Source organism: Ochotona curzoniae, unplaced genomic scaffold (genome assembly GCF_017591425.1).
Source record: "Ochotona curzoniae isolate NIBS_2020 unplaced genomic scaffold, NIBS_Ocur_1.0 contig_3176, whole genome shotgun sequence".
In the NCBI taxonomy this organism is placed as follows: Eukaryota; Metazoa; Chordata; class Mammalia; order Lagomorpha; family Ochotonidae; genus Ochotona; species Ochotona curzoniae.
This window is the reverse complement of record NW_024465746.1, coordinates 839,703-853,004: the sequence shown is the minus strand read 5'-3', so window position 1 is coordinate 853,004 and position 13,302 is coordinate 839,703. Positions and strand designations below refer to the sequence as shown.

The 13,302-nt window shown below is 42.8% G+C and overlaps 1 protein-coding gene across 3 annotated transcripts in view; it reads right to left on the bottom strand.

Annotated features, from left to right (window-relative positions):
• Positions 1 to 13,302, bottom strand: part of PIEZO2 (piezo type mechanosensitive ion channel component 2) — a 410,674-nt gene that overhangs the window by 92,622 nt on the left and 304,750 nt on the right. For 2 of the 3 annotated variants that reach the window (XM_040979221.1, XM_040979223.1), the window contains exons 13-17: positions 11,906 to 12,136; positions 8,146 to 8,269; positions 5,219 to 5,511; positions 3,943 to 4,091; positions 1,207 to 1,380 (exon numbers count right to left, since the gene is read on the bottom strand). In XM_040979221.1, the coding sequence (XP_040835155.1) occupies positions 1,207 to 1,380; positions 3,943 to 4,091; positions 5,219 to 5,511; positions 8,146 to 8,269; positions 11,906 to 12,136 (971 nt within the window). Of the gene's footprint in view, positions 1 to 1,206; positions 1,381 to 3,942; positions 4,092 to 5,218; positions 5,512 to 5,673; positions 5,677 to 8,145; positions 8,270 to 11,905; positions 12,137 to 13,302 lie in introns of all 3 variants that reach the window. The other variant, XM_040979222.1, reaches the window with a different exon arrangement.

Here is a 13,302-nt window from a genome sequence, read left to right as displayed (position 1 = left end):
ACTCAGGGAACATTAGGAGGAGACAAACACAGAAGGGAATAAGAGGCATTTGGACAAAGGCACTACTAAGAAAGATATTATCCACAATGATCAATAATTAATCTCTTTGACAGAGCTATCTGCTTTGCTTATTGAAAGAACTGACTTGATTAAATACAGCTTTTGAAAGACGTTGAATATTTACAGTCTGATTTTTACCTGGTCACAGCTGAGAATCAAATATAAGCTTTTCATAGATACTATAAGCAAGGCCAAAAGAAGCATCAGATAATCTTTTCTAATGATTGCTAACCTCTGCTTTTTTTTTATACAGCCATTATCTTGCTCAATTTATTTTAAATAATAAAAAAAGCTTATTTCTTGGGGTGCCCTTGTGGTATGGCCAGGTAAGCCACTGCCTGTGAGGCTGGCATCTGACACAGGTGCCAGAACAAGTCCTGGTAACTCTACTTTCAGCTCCCTAGCGAGGCACCTGCGAATGCAGCAGAAGACAGCCCGCTGCTCAGGCCCTTGCCACCCATGTGGGAGACCCGGATGAAGCTCCTCGCTCCTGGCCTCGGTTTGGCCCAGACCTGGCTGTCACACGTGTTTGGGAAGATCCTTCCTTCTCTCTCTCTTTGCCACTCTCCTCCATATATTCCGAAGTTATTTCACATTATTTCAAGTAACTGAAAGGCAGGTTGTCACAGAGCGAGAGAGGGAGAGAGACGCATACACAAGTTCATTTCTTCAATAGCTACAATCTAAGCTGAGAGCCAGAAAAAAATAATCCATCTGGGTCTCCCATGTGGAAGACAAGGATTTGCGTACTTGGTCCATCCTCTGCTGCCTTCTCAGGCATTTTCACAGCAGTTGAATGGTGAGTTCAGCAGCTGTAACTCAAACCAGTGCCCTGATATGAGACGCCGGCGTCGCAGGCAGCAGCTTAGTCTGCAGTGCCACAATGCTCCCTTGGCCAACTTTTAACACTAGGGTGATTTTCCTGTTGGTAAATTTGCTTATCGCTAGCATCTCCTCAGATTTTTAAAAAATCTGTTGTGCAGCAAGAAGAAAAACATATATTTCTCTTTTTCTCTGTCCTTTTTTTTTTTTTTTTTCAAACTCACAACTTTGTCCTGAACTTTTTACTCAGAGAAAGCTCCAGGCTGAGCTCCTGTGCAGGTGACAAAGCTGACTTCCCCAGCAAGGTGTGTCCTGCCTGCTCACCTGTAGATGGTGTTGTCTTCCTTGCTGGGGATGGCCTTGAGGTCTGTGAGTTCAAGGAAGCGGTCATGGAAATAGTGAAGGTGTAGGATGCACACCAGGAGGAAAGAGGTCGGGATGAATATACGCGTGAACAGCTCAGCCACCGTGAACTGCTTCAAGCCAAGGTCCTCCAGCCTGCAGAAGACAACAAAGCGAATGCGAGCGCCAGTCCTCCACCTGTCCATTCATAACACTTGCACAACAAATCACACCCCACTCCCTCACCCAATCCAAGCTGGCTTTCTCCTCCACCGACCCAATCAACCCATGTCTATGATGGCCCCTGTCTTCACTGAATTCAACCCCAACTCCTTTGTGAAACAGTCTTGGTTTCTGGTGCCACCCTGCTCCCCCGCTGTCTCCCCAAAGACCACCTGCGCCCCTCGTTCATCAGTAGATCCCCCCACGATTTACTCTCCACTCTGTTCACTGCTTGCTTCGTAAGTTGCTTATACCAAGTGGGTTTTTCTTGTGTCCTGTGCTACACTATAAGTCCCATGGGGCTGAGACTGCTCCTCTTCCTGGTCAGGAAAGTGTTCCATAAATCATATTGAAAACAGTCCTACAGAGGTGTTTGTTGAGCTGTGGGTCATTCTTTCTTCTTGAACTTTTACCCTGGCCATTGTAGTATGTTCAGCTCAGGACCCATTCTGATGAGATTTTTTCCACTGATTTCACACATTATACAGGAGCTGGCAGCAGGTGTCACAGGCCCAGGAAACACCATCTTATCCTGATGACTCTGTTGGCATCGACAGAAATGTTCTCTGCGGCACTCACGAGTCCTTAGATTCAAAAGGCTCAGCAACAGGAAGGAAGAATGCTTGATGCCTTATCCGTGGGCACTTTTATTTTTTTTATTTATTTTTTTTTATTGTTGCTTACATTGTATTATGTAGTACAGTTTTATAGGCGCTGGGGGAAACTATAATACTAAGGGAAATGAGCGAATCCCAAAAGATTAGATACCACATGTTTGCCTTGATTTAACCTGTAATTTTTTGTTTGGTTGTTTGTTATTTTTTGAACCTGTCATTGATATTGTCTCAACCCAGATGTTTCGAAGAATGGAACTTGCATTATTTTTAACATATTGTTTACCCAATACTATGTCAATTAATTCCATAATGTTGTATATTGATACTGAGGCCTTGTTGGGGCTTTTAACTGACCGGATCTTTACTCTGTTAGACCTATCTTCAGACCTATCTTCAGACCATAGAAGGTCTCCCCAAGAGGCCACTGAACTTATCTGGACAATAAGACGCTGAACTTTATGCTAGGCATGTGTTTGCAAGGAATGAATCTCAACTGAACTTGAACTATGGTTATGCAACAAGGTGGAGGAATCCACCATGGGGGGAGGGGTATGGGAGGGGTGGGGGGAATGAGGTACCACCTAACACCAGTAAGATTGGCCCACATAAACAAGAACACCAACGATGCTTGCTGGCGAGGATGCGGGGAAAAGGGAACCCTACTCCACTGCTGGTGGAGCTGCAAATTAGTACAGCCTTTATGGAAATCAGTCTGGAGAACACTCAAACAACTCAAAATCTGCATACCATATGACCCAGCAATAGCACTCCTAGGAATATATCCAAAACACCCGTTTTACGACAAACCAACATGCATCCCTATGTTCATAGCAGCACAATCAGTAATTGCAAAAACATGGAAGCAACCGAAATGCCCATCAACAGAAGATTGGATAAGAAAGCTTTGGTTCATTTACTCCATGGAATACTACTCAGCTATTAAAAAAAACAAAATGCAGTTCTTCGTGGGCACTTTTAAAAGTGTGTGGGGGGCCCGGCGCCGTGGTACAAGTGGTTAAGGTCCTCGCCTTGCATGCCCAGGATCCCATATGGGCGCCGCCGGTTCTATCCCGGCAGCCCCGCTTCCCTTCCAGCTTCCTGCCTGTGGCCTGGGAAAACAGTCGAGGATGGCCCAAAGCTTTGGGAACCTGCACCCGCGTGGGAGACCCAGAAGAGTCTCCTGGCTTTGGATCGGCATAGCATCGACCATTGCGCTCACTTGGGGAGTGAATCATCGGACGGAAGATCTTCCTCTCTGTCTCTCCTCTCTGTATATCCGCCTTTCCAATAAAAAAATAATAAAAAAATAAATCTTTGAAAAAAAAGTGTGTGGGAAATGGAATGAAAGGATACATGCACGTTGGTGTGCAAAACTGAAAGCCATATAGGAGGGGCTTCAACAGGTTCACGAGAAACATGTATTATGAAAAAGCTATGCACGGATTTCAAAAAGTTTTGCAATAAATAAAGTAGGGTTTCATTTCATTGTTTCCGTGAGCTTTTTGAAGCCTCCCTGTTGGATTTGGCACATCCACCTGTGAACTGAATAACTGAGCTCCTGTTTGTAGTGCAGAAAGCACGGCCGAGTGCTCAGTAGGTGAATTGCACATGGACCTGATCTTAGACATGTCCTCGCATGGAAATGGGGTGGACCATCAAGCTTTGACCGCTATTCATAGAGTACCTACTGTGTTCCAGGCTCAGGGGTAGGCCAGTGGGACTTACAGATGAGACTATGATAAACTCTGTGTTCCGTAAGCTTAAAGCATGTGCCGGCACCGTGATTTATGCCAGTCTTCCTTGGTGAGGTTTGGAGCCGCATGCTTTTGACTCCAGCTCGTATCATTTCCATGACCCATTTACCACCCAACTTGCTTACTTTTCTTTTTTCAATCCAGTCATATTTTGCCACAGGCCTGGGAAGTTTTCAAACTGATATGTATATATAAAGATCAGCACCAGCATGGTGTAAATAACCACCGACATCCAAAAATACTTCAGAATTTTCCTCCACCATTCGTAGTGCACCTGCAAAGCAGATGTGGAACAATCCATGAGAAAACAAAACTATAGGGCAGTTCACAAAAGGTCTTCTAGACAAAGGATTATCTGTAGACCAATTTGAAAATAAAGTCTATTTAACCTTTCCCATTTGAAGTTGGGTGGATACAAGTTTGATCCCATTCATTCGACCTCCGGGTAAGTTGTCGAACTACACAGAGCTTCTGCTCTCGCCTCCAAAATACTGCAAAGTTATTTTGAGAACAGAAATTATAGACAATATTACATAACATTAATTACAGAAAATATTTACAAGGCCTGCAAAGAATTGATGAAAACACCTCTTTTGAAAAAATAATCCATGCATTTCAAGATTTTTGTGCAGAAATAAGCTCAGCTTCAAATTTCACTTTTTTATAAATGCTTTGAAGTCTAAGAAATTATATGTTGGTTATCTGTTATCCTCGTGGAATTTGTGGTTAAGAGAACACCGCATCCTCTGTTATGAAATTTAGAGATAGCACAGGAATAAAATAGGAAACTCTCACAGAGTTTAAGATCTCTGCTTATTATAAACTTGTAGATACTCACCAAGAAATACCTGCGTTAAAACCATTCAGAAATTCTTTGGTTTCCATGGGGTTGTTATTTTGGCCATGGATAACGTTCTGTTGTTAATTACAGTTATATTGTTTGTTAATAACTTACAGGTGACTTTACGAGAGGATGACTCATAGTATGATCTTGCACAAGTTTGAATTCATGATATCTTAAGGCAACTGACACATTCTACATACATGGGAACACAAACTCACAACTACATACACACAAGCACACGCCTATGGGCCTGGAACACAAGGGCACTCAGCCAGAACTCTTAAACATAGTTATCCAGACTTTGCTATTCTTAAGTATTTAGAAAAATTGCACGTGGTTTTTTTTTTTTTTTTTTGGTTTTGTTTTCCTGGATCTTTAAGAACTAGAATTTTAAAACGAGCACACCGAAGAGTCATGTCCCACTTTGGTATTCTGAGGACAGAGTGTATCTTGATTTCCTCCATCACTTGCTCTCGTGGGCTCAGGGATTGGATGATCCTCTCTGCAAGGGGGAGCCCCAGGTGCCCCCGGGAGAGATGTGAGACACCGTCACCCACCTGGTACAAGGCCACGCAGAAGAGGAAGAGCACCATGTAGATGATCTTGTACATGACAATCTTCCCCTCGAAGCTCACGAAGAAGAACATGCCCCCGCACACGTAGATCCAGTACTTGATGAACATGGCCACCACCAGGTTGCCCAGCACCTTCATGATGTCCTGCTCGTCGTCCTCCTCCACCTCCTCCTCCTCCACCTCCTTTCTTCTCTCGGGTTTCTCCTCCTTTGCTTCCTCATCTTCCTCCTTGGCCTGGGGCTCCCCTTCCACAGGAAGGTGGTGAAGATCCTCATCTTCAAACAGAAAGCTGTGTGTTACCTCACTACAACCACACTTGGACCAGGCATGACGCATGCGGGGCAACAGGCATTCGGTGAGTTGTTATTTCATTTGAATGAGTTCAGCCTGTTCTAATAAACCAGGACATCTTCATAACTAATGTCAATTTTCACAACCTTCTTGAAATACAAATGAAATGAAAATGAGTTTGAAAATATATTTATGCTAATCGCTTTGCAACATCATTCCTTCTGATATAAGGATAGCTTTCTAGGGCTGAATCTAGAAAAATAAATGAGTACCATCAACAACAAAAATAACTCTTTCACTTTCAAATTTGAATTGTTTCATAACCCTTGGCAATGCAAAGGATACTTCAAGATCAACAGTGCATGGCAGGGTCAAATATAAATCAGTGGAAAGAATAATTACAATTTAACCATAAGCAAAGTAATTATAAACCTGTTGGAATTAAAAACCTGCTTTATCCTAATTTAACATATTCTAACATATGAGGCCTGTCTCCTTGTTACCAAGGTTACTTAAAATCTGAATAATGTTTTCAAACAACCAGTGGATTCACAAAGTGGCAGGGAGAATGAAGTGAATTTCTGAACTCAAATGAACCAATCTTTCTCAAAAAAAAAGTTAATTTAATCAATTTTGAGTCCAGAAATCCAAATTTATATAGGCAAGGTTTAAACTTCATATCAGGCTTGTGCTCCTGCAAAGCAACTCAGGGGTTAAGCTGGAAACTACACACAGACACAACCTCACACAATTCGCGGTGTGTGTTGGTTTTCTCACGGTTATTCATCTTTAAAACTTTTGAAAGATTGACTTATTTCTTCAAAAGGCAGCATGACAGAGAGATACGATGGAGAGATCTTTCCCTGCTGGCTCACGCCCACATTGCTGCAACAGCCAGGTCAACCAGGCGGAAACAGGGACCTCCTCACGCCAGCTGGGGTCTGGCCCAAGAACTTGGCTCATCTTCCAATGCTGCCTAGCTTCGTTTTCAGGGAGCTTGCTGGTGGGTCAAGTATGCAGGACTCCAATGGGCACTGCTGAGTTCTCGTTGTCGCAAGCACCAGCTTAAAGTGCTGCGCTCCCTATGGAGTCGTCTCATTAATTAAGGTTGCCAAGGTATTTAAGTTTATTTGGCCTACTCTAGTTTAGTCTTCCATTTGTATTTTTTTAATGAATGATAATAGACTAATATTAATAATTGTTGGCACCTGCCGCTTTAGTGACACTGACAAGGGACAACACATAGGGTGAAAAAGCTTGCTTGATCACGTGATGTTGTTAGGTACAATTAACAGGAGCAGACCGTCTGGCGGATGAGGGTGTGCCTGGGTCCGTGTCATGTTCTGGATGCTAGTGTGTCCAAATTTGATTACACTATTAAGGGGCAAGAGGAAGAAACAAAGCAGTCTCCTGTAAGTATTAAGCCAAACATGAGCGAGTGTGGTGAGAATATATGAACTGTCGCTAATGCAGCAAAAGTTAAGGCAAGGTCTGGTAGACTGTGGGTGGCTGGGCGCTTGGTCTGTCACTTCACAAACACTGCAGCTGTAGTCCGATTATGCTGTGGCTCCTAAGCAAATGTGGATGCTGAAACCCAAAGTCGTAATAGTACCAAGAAGACAAGAACTGAATCCTATGCTGCTGTTTGCATAAGGTGAGCAGCAGGAGAGGTCCTCAGGTCCCCAGGGTGTGCCCTCAGATGGCGGTGCTCATGTGAACATTGGTTATAAAGGCCTGAGCTGAGTCCAACCACTCTGTTCTCCCTGGCCCAGCAGGTGCAAGTCCTCCGGCCGCCCCCACCATGCATCCTTCACTCTCACAGACTGATCAGTGTGGCTCTCAGCCTTGGACTTCCAAAAGGTGAAAGAAACAAACCTTTCCTCTTTTCCAAGTTTTTTTTTTTTTTTTTTGAAACAATGCTGTGCTCCAGCGTGGCCCCTTGATTAATTTCATGGCTCTCAGCCAAGCTTCTGTAAACAAATACAGCCTCTTTTTCAGAAACAATGTTACCAAACCTCACCAACAGTCTCATACTGGATTCTACCATCACCGAGCTTACACTGGCAGGTACACTTAGCAAGTACACTTAGCTAAGTACACTTAGCAAGAAAATTATTCTCATTTTACCTACATAGTCTAAAATGACAAAAAAGAAAATGTGAGAATGCATTTTAAAATTGGATGAAAAATATGCATATGAAAAGTATATCGTGTAAAAATTATACACTTATTTCCCAAATTTCAGCACTAAAATAAACTTATCTTTTGATTCCGTGCTCCTTGAACTTTTTGAAGCTTTTGTATGAAAACACGCTCCTTTAAAAATTCTTTACTTGATACTATGCTCTTTTTCAGAAAACCATTTGATTTTGCAAAAGAATTGAGTTAATTTCCTGATTAATACTACTTGGTCTTTCCCTGTGTAAGAATCAATGACATGTTTCTCAAAGTCCCTGTGAACTCCCACGGGGACCCTGCAAGTTCCACTCCAGGATGTTGTCACTCCTCGCTCCCGGTTCATGTGCAGCCCAGGTGTCCCCCAAAGTTGCCCTGTGCTCTTTCTCTGCCACGGCGCTGAGCCCCAAATCGCCACCGACGCGGGATTTACTGGCCTTTACCTTTGTCTTCATTTTCCTCACTTCCAATTTTGACTTCTGATAAAAGGGCTTCCTTCTCCTGAAGGGCCTTCTGCTCTGTGAGGTGCTGTCTTAACAGAAGCCAGAAGGTGATGGTGAAGAGAATCTGAAAGCAGAGAACCAGCAAAACAGGAATGAAGCCGCGTTCACACATCTCAACCAATGCCGCTTCTGTTTTTCAGGTTCTGGTGTGGGCACAAGAAACTGCATTTTTTTAAATTTATCTGAGCTGGAGTCAGGGAGCTGCCTGGCTTCAAACGGAAGTTTCTTCTCCCGCACAACCTTTGCTGGAGGGCGCTAGGGGTCAACCAGCCCTGACGACGTCCCAGAGATGACGCTGGCCATCAGCTTTAACAACTGGGCTCCCCCAACGTGCTCATCCGTGACCAACTTGCCCCTGACAGTGACATCACTACAATCATTAAAGGAAGATGGCCTTCTTGTGTGATGCTTCTTGGATTCAGAGCTCCTTATCCTGAGGGCTTCTGAGCTGGGAAAAAGGAACTGTCCTGCAGAAAATACAATTCCACAGGCTCACTACTCTGTCAAAGTAAATGAGGAATACTCTAAGTACTCAGACTTTACACTAACATTTTCTTTAGGACTAGAAGAAAAAAAAAAAAACCCTTTTGATTATGGAGGATTCCATTCTTTAGGGATGTGGCACCTGGCGCATGGTAGTTTTTTTGATACCAGGTTTATGTATTTCTGATATATAATTCACACAGCATACAGTTCACAATTTAAAGTGTCAAATTCTCCTTTTTAACTGTTTATTATTATGTATGTATATACTTCTAAATATATACTTATATGATTTGTTACATATTCATTATCAACTATATATCTAACTACCCACAGATCTGTGCAAACTCACTGCAATGAATTTAAAAATATTTTCATCACCAAAAGCTGCCCAGTCCTCATCCACCGTTAGTTCACTTTTTATCCCTAGGGATCAACTTCATTTCATATAAATGAAATCAGATGTGTTCTTTTGTAAGCGATTTTATTAGTTCACGCAGGAAGTATGTAAAAGTTCTCCTCTTTTATGCTTCTTGATCGTATAATATTTGTAAGGTTCACTTATACTTTAACAACTTAAAGCGCTTAATTTATTTTTATCATCAAGCAGCATTCCACTGGATGGAAATACAATAGATTTTTATAGCCAGTCATTAGTTGATTGCATGTGACAGGCACTTTGCAGACAAACCTTTGTGTGAATATATATTTTCAATTTTCTTGGACATACAAACTTAGGACTGAAATGGACAATCTTAGGATAATTAGTATTTGGAGGAATTGACAGCATTTAAGGAGTAAAGTTCTTTTTTTTTTTTTTTTTCTAAAGTGCTGCCCTACTACTGTGCATTCCCCAAGCAGTGGCTGACAGTTCCCTCAGGGCCGTCTGCTTTTCTCTTTTTGGATTTTTGCCATCCTAGAGGATGTGACGTGGTGGCTCATGGTGGTTCCCAGTAGGCTTATATGCAATACTTGCCAAAGAAGTGAAAAACATAAATAGGCAAATGAATAAGTTCGTTTTCATTTTGAGTGACTGCCCATTTCACTATTCATAAATGCCCATTTGTCATTTGCTTTCATTATAATTCAGTGCCAAAAATTTCTTGTAAATATGTTTCGTGCTGGTCCTTTGGAAAAGTTGCTATTATCATTCTGAAAGTTGTTGAGAATTGATTGTAAATTGGGAAAAAATTTTTATCTCTTCTGCACATTCCTAGGATTTAGGAGGAACTAGGACTTATGGGCTTCTTGCTTAGAAGTGACACTTGCTTGGTGAGTGACAAGGCAGCTTTGGAAGGCACCACTGGACGCAGCTGGATGCAGCCAGGAATGAGAGCACTCAACAACATTGCCACTCGGTCAGACCTGGGTGCCCAAGGACATGGAGGCCTGAGAGGACCCCAGGCAGACTGCTCTGCCACGTGGACTCATTGAACGCTCTGCAATTCATCAAGATTGCTCTGTGCTTAATTACACATTTTAACAAACATCCTGGGCCCTGTGACGTGGCCTAGCAGCTAAAGTCCTCCCCTTGAACGCGCCAGGATCCCATATGGGCACTGGTTCTAATCCCGGCAGCTCCACTTCCCATCCAGCTCCCTGTCTGTGGCCTGGGAAAGCAGTCGAGGATGGACCAAAGCTTTGGGACCCTGCACCCATGTGGGATACCCGGAAGAAGTTCCTGGTTCCCGGCTCCAGATTGGTGCAGTACCGGCCATTGTGCTCACTTGGGGAGTGAATCATTGGACAGAAGATCTTCCTCTCTGTCTCTCCTCCTCTCTGTATATCTGACTTTCCAATAAATAAATAAATCTTAAAAAACAAAACAAAACAAAACAAACATCCTTTGCTTGAAGAGCTATGAATCTAAAGCCCACGGCAAACTATTGCCCTGTTCTTTTTCCCCCTTTTTTCGGATCCTGGGTGCCTTAAAATGCAAGTGCAGATCGCAGGTTTCCAGAAATTCTTTTTAAGACATGAGCAACAGTTTCCCAAATAGCGTTTCCCTCCCAATCAAGTATTAATTTTCGATGAGTCAGGGGTCATGGCACACATTTTTAGAAATCTCAGTGGCACCTCCAGTTAGCTTGAACTGGATTTGAGCAGTCTGAAGGAACAGGTTTAGACTGCCTTTAAGAGCCCGGATTTCTTTAACAGAAAAAATGAACTGCTGTGTGTTACTGTGATGTGTATCTGCGTTTAAGGGGAAAGAGGAAGAGAATGAAAGTGATGTCACAGGAAGGTGACTCTGGAGTGCGTTAAGGGCCTTGTGGTCAACAGCATGGCTAGAGAGAGAGAGCAGGACTGGAGTGCCAGGGATGGATGAAAGAATGAGTCAAGTGTTGCTGGCCTGTGCAGGCAGGGAATGACCACCTCCTCTCGGATTGCCCTTGCTATGCACCTGCAAGTGCTTAGCCCTTCATCATTAAGCCTCTTGCACGGATGTGTCTTCGCAGGTGTGTGCTCATCACCCCATTCGATTCCTGATTGCCCGGATATGTGATGGTGATCAACTCTGCTAAAGATGTCTTCTCCCAGGAAAGGCAAATTGTGCGTGAGGTAAGTGGACATCATTTGAGGGATGTTAACTTTCTGCTTTGTTTAAAGGAGGACGTTTCAAGGCTCATCCAGCACATGCAGGACTGTTTTTGCTGTCTTAAAGGCATCCATAGCCAGGGGATGTGTGTTTATAATCTGGTGCTTTGCTAAGTCAGAACGCCTAAGATTCTCAAATAAGAACTAGCCACATGACCTATGAAAATAAATGAGTAATGGAAAGTGTGTGAATACTCTAACTACCAATGAAGACATATCATTTAGTCAGTCATTTTTTTATAAACCGATTATCTATCAAAGCAAGTTCTGTGACACCTTTATATTTTTACATTGTATTTTCTGATTTCCACATTTATTTTTGATATACTGTAATTTATACTGTAATCTTTCTTTGATTGGAAAGCATTAACTTTCCAAGTTAAAAAAAAAAAGCATGGCATGGTTCATGTTTCAGAGACTGCCAAGCAATAAAAATTGTTTCAAATATTTCTTTTTTGAGGTAGTGATCATTTGGAGATCATTTTAACAAGATTTTGCTTGGTACAATCATTATTGTGATTTTCACCCTTCTATTGTCTTGTTTCCTATTTACTCATGCATTTGTTAATTTTTATTTTCCATGTCACAGTTACATAGGTTCACCCACTTCCGATTCATTTACCTTCGAAGCAAGTTCTCCTGGCTCTTTCTTTTCCAAAAATCCTGGGACCTTTTTAATTTCTGGAAGTTCGAAGCTCCATATGTATTGCAACACCAGCAGTAGATTTCCATACACCACCATGAAAGGAGAGCTGATCATGGCGTATTTCCTCCGGTTGCGAATCATCCACAGAGTACATGACCAAATGAGCAGCACAAAAGTCAGCCAGCTGTGGTAAGTAATGCTCCAAGCCTCACGGGAGAGAAAAGGACCAGTCAACGCCGTGCAGTGTCCTGCTGTGCAAAGACGAGCTGACTTCACGCAAAACAGCACAATCGTGTGCGCATAATACATTGATTTCATGATACAGTTCAATAAGCTCAGGGATTTTCCCTCCTCCCCAAATTCCACGCCCCGCCCCCTGCTTGAGCTTCCCTATATTATTATCTTGGTCCTTCAGCAACAGTCCCAAGTCCATCATTCTGCTATGTAAGTGTATCCTGACATTGTAGGCATAGAGAGAAAGTCCAGCATCCCAATGTCAAGATCGTTTAACAGTTTCCTGGGGAGTCCATCTTGGATTCAGGAGTAGAGATGTGTACTACAATGTAGCCTCACTTCTCCACGTGACAGTTTCTATTATCTACCCTTCACTGCTCTTCATTATTATCTACCCTTTCCTAACATAGCTTGGAGTCAGCAGCTATTCAGAAAGGATTATAAACACTTAAAAATATATTTGAAAGAGTGACACACAAACAAAAAGACCAACCTTAACAATAATACACAACAGAAATCAGACAATTGTATGTTGGGCTTCCACATACCCCAGGTAAAGCCCAGTTAATGTGAGACAGCCCAGCTTCAGTCCTGTAAGGGTTAGAACCTACATGGGTCAGACCCCATGTTCCTCTGTGCCTCTTAAACTTTCAGTTGGCAGCGAGCAGAGCAATTTATACATCAGGCTCACAAACACTATTAGCTTCAGGAAACCTGTTAGCTCTTACCACGATCTCTGCTAACACTTTGGGTTTTAGGTTTTTGTTTGCTTGCCTGTTCTGGAAAAAAATTTTTTCTAGCTCTATCTGGGACTCATTGAAATCCACTGCGTTTCTGAATATCGTGAACTATCAACACTTCATCTAGAAGCCTGTTCTGCATCTGGAAAGCAGTCAGGTACAAGATAACTAAGAAATCAGCAAAGGACAAAGGTTTCCTCTCAGCAATTGCAGATTCGCCCTTAAAGAATCACGTGTTATTTCGAATGTTGAATGGGGCCATCAGTGTGGCGCCCACAGCCCCCGCCAGCAGCCTCCCCATATCAGAGTGCTTATTCAAGTCTGGGCTACTCCGCTTCTGATCCAGTTCCCTGCAGCTGAGCCTGGGAAAGCAGCTCTTAGAAGATGACCCAAGTCCTT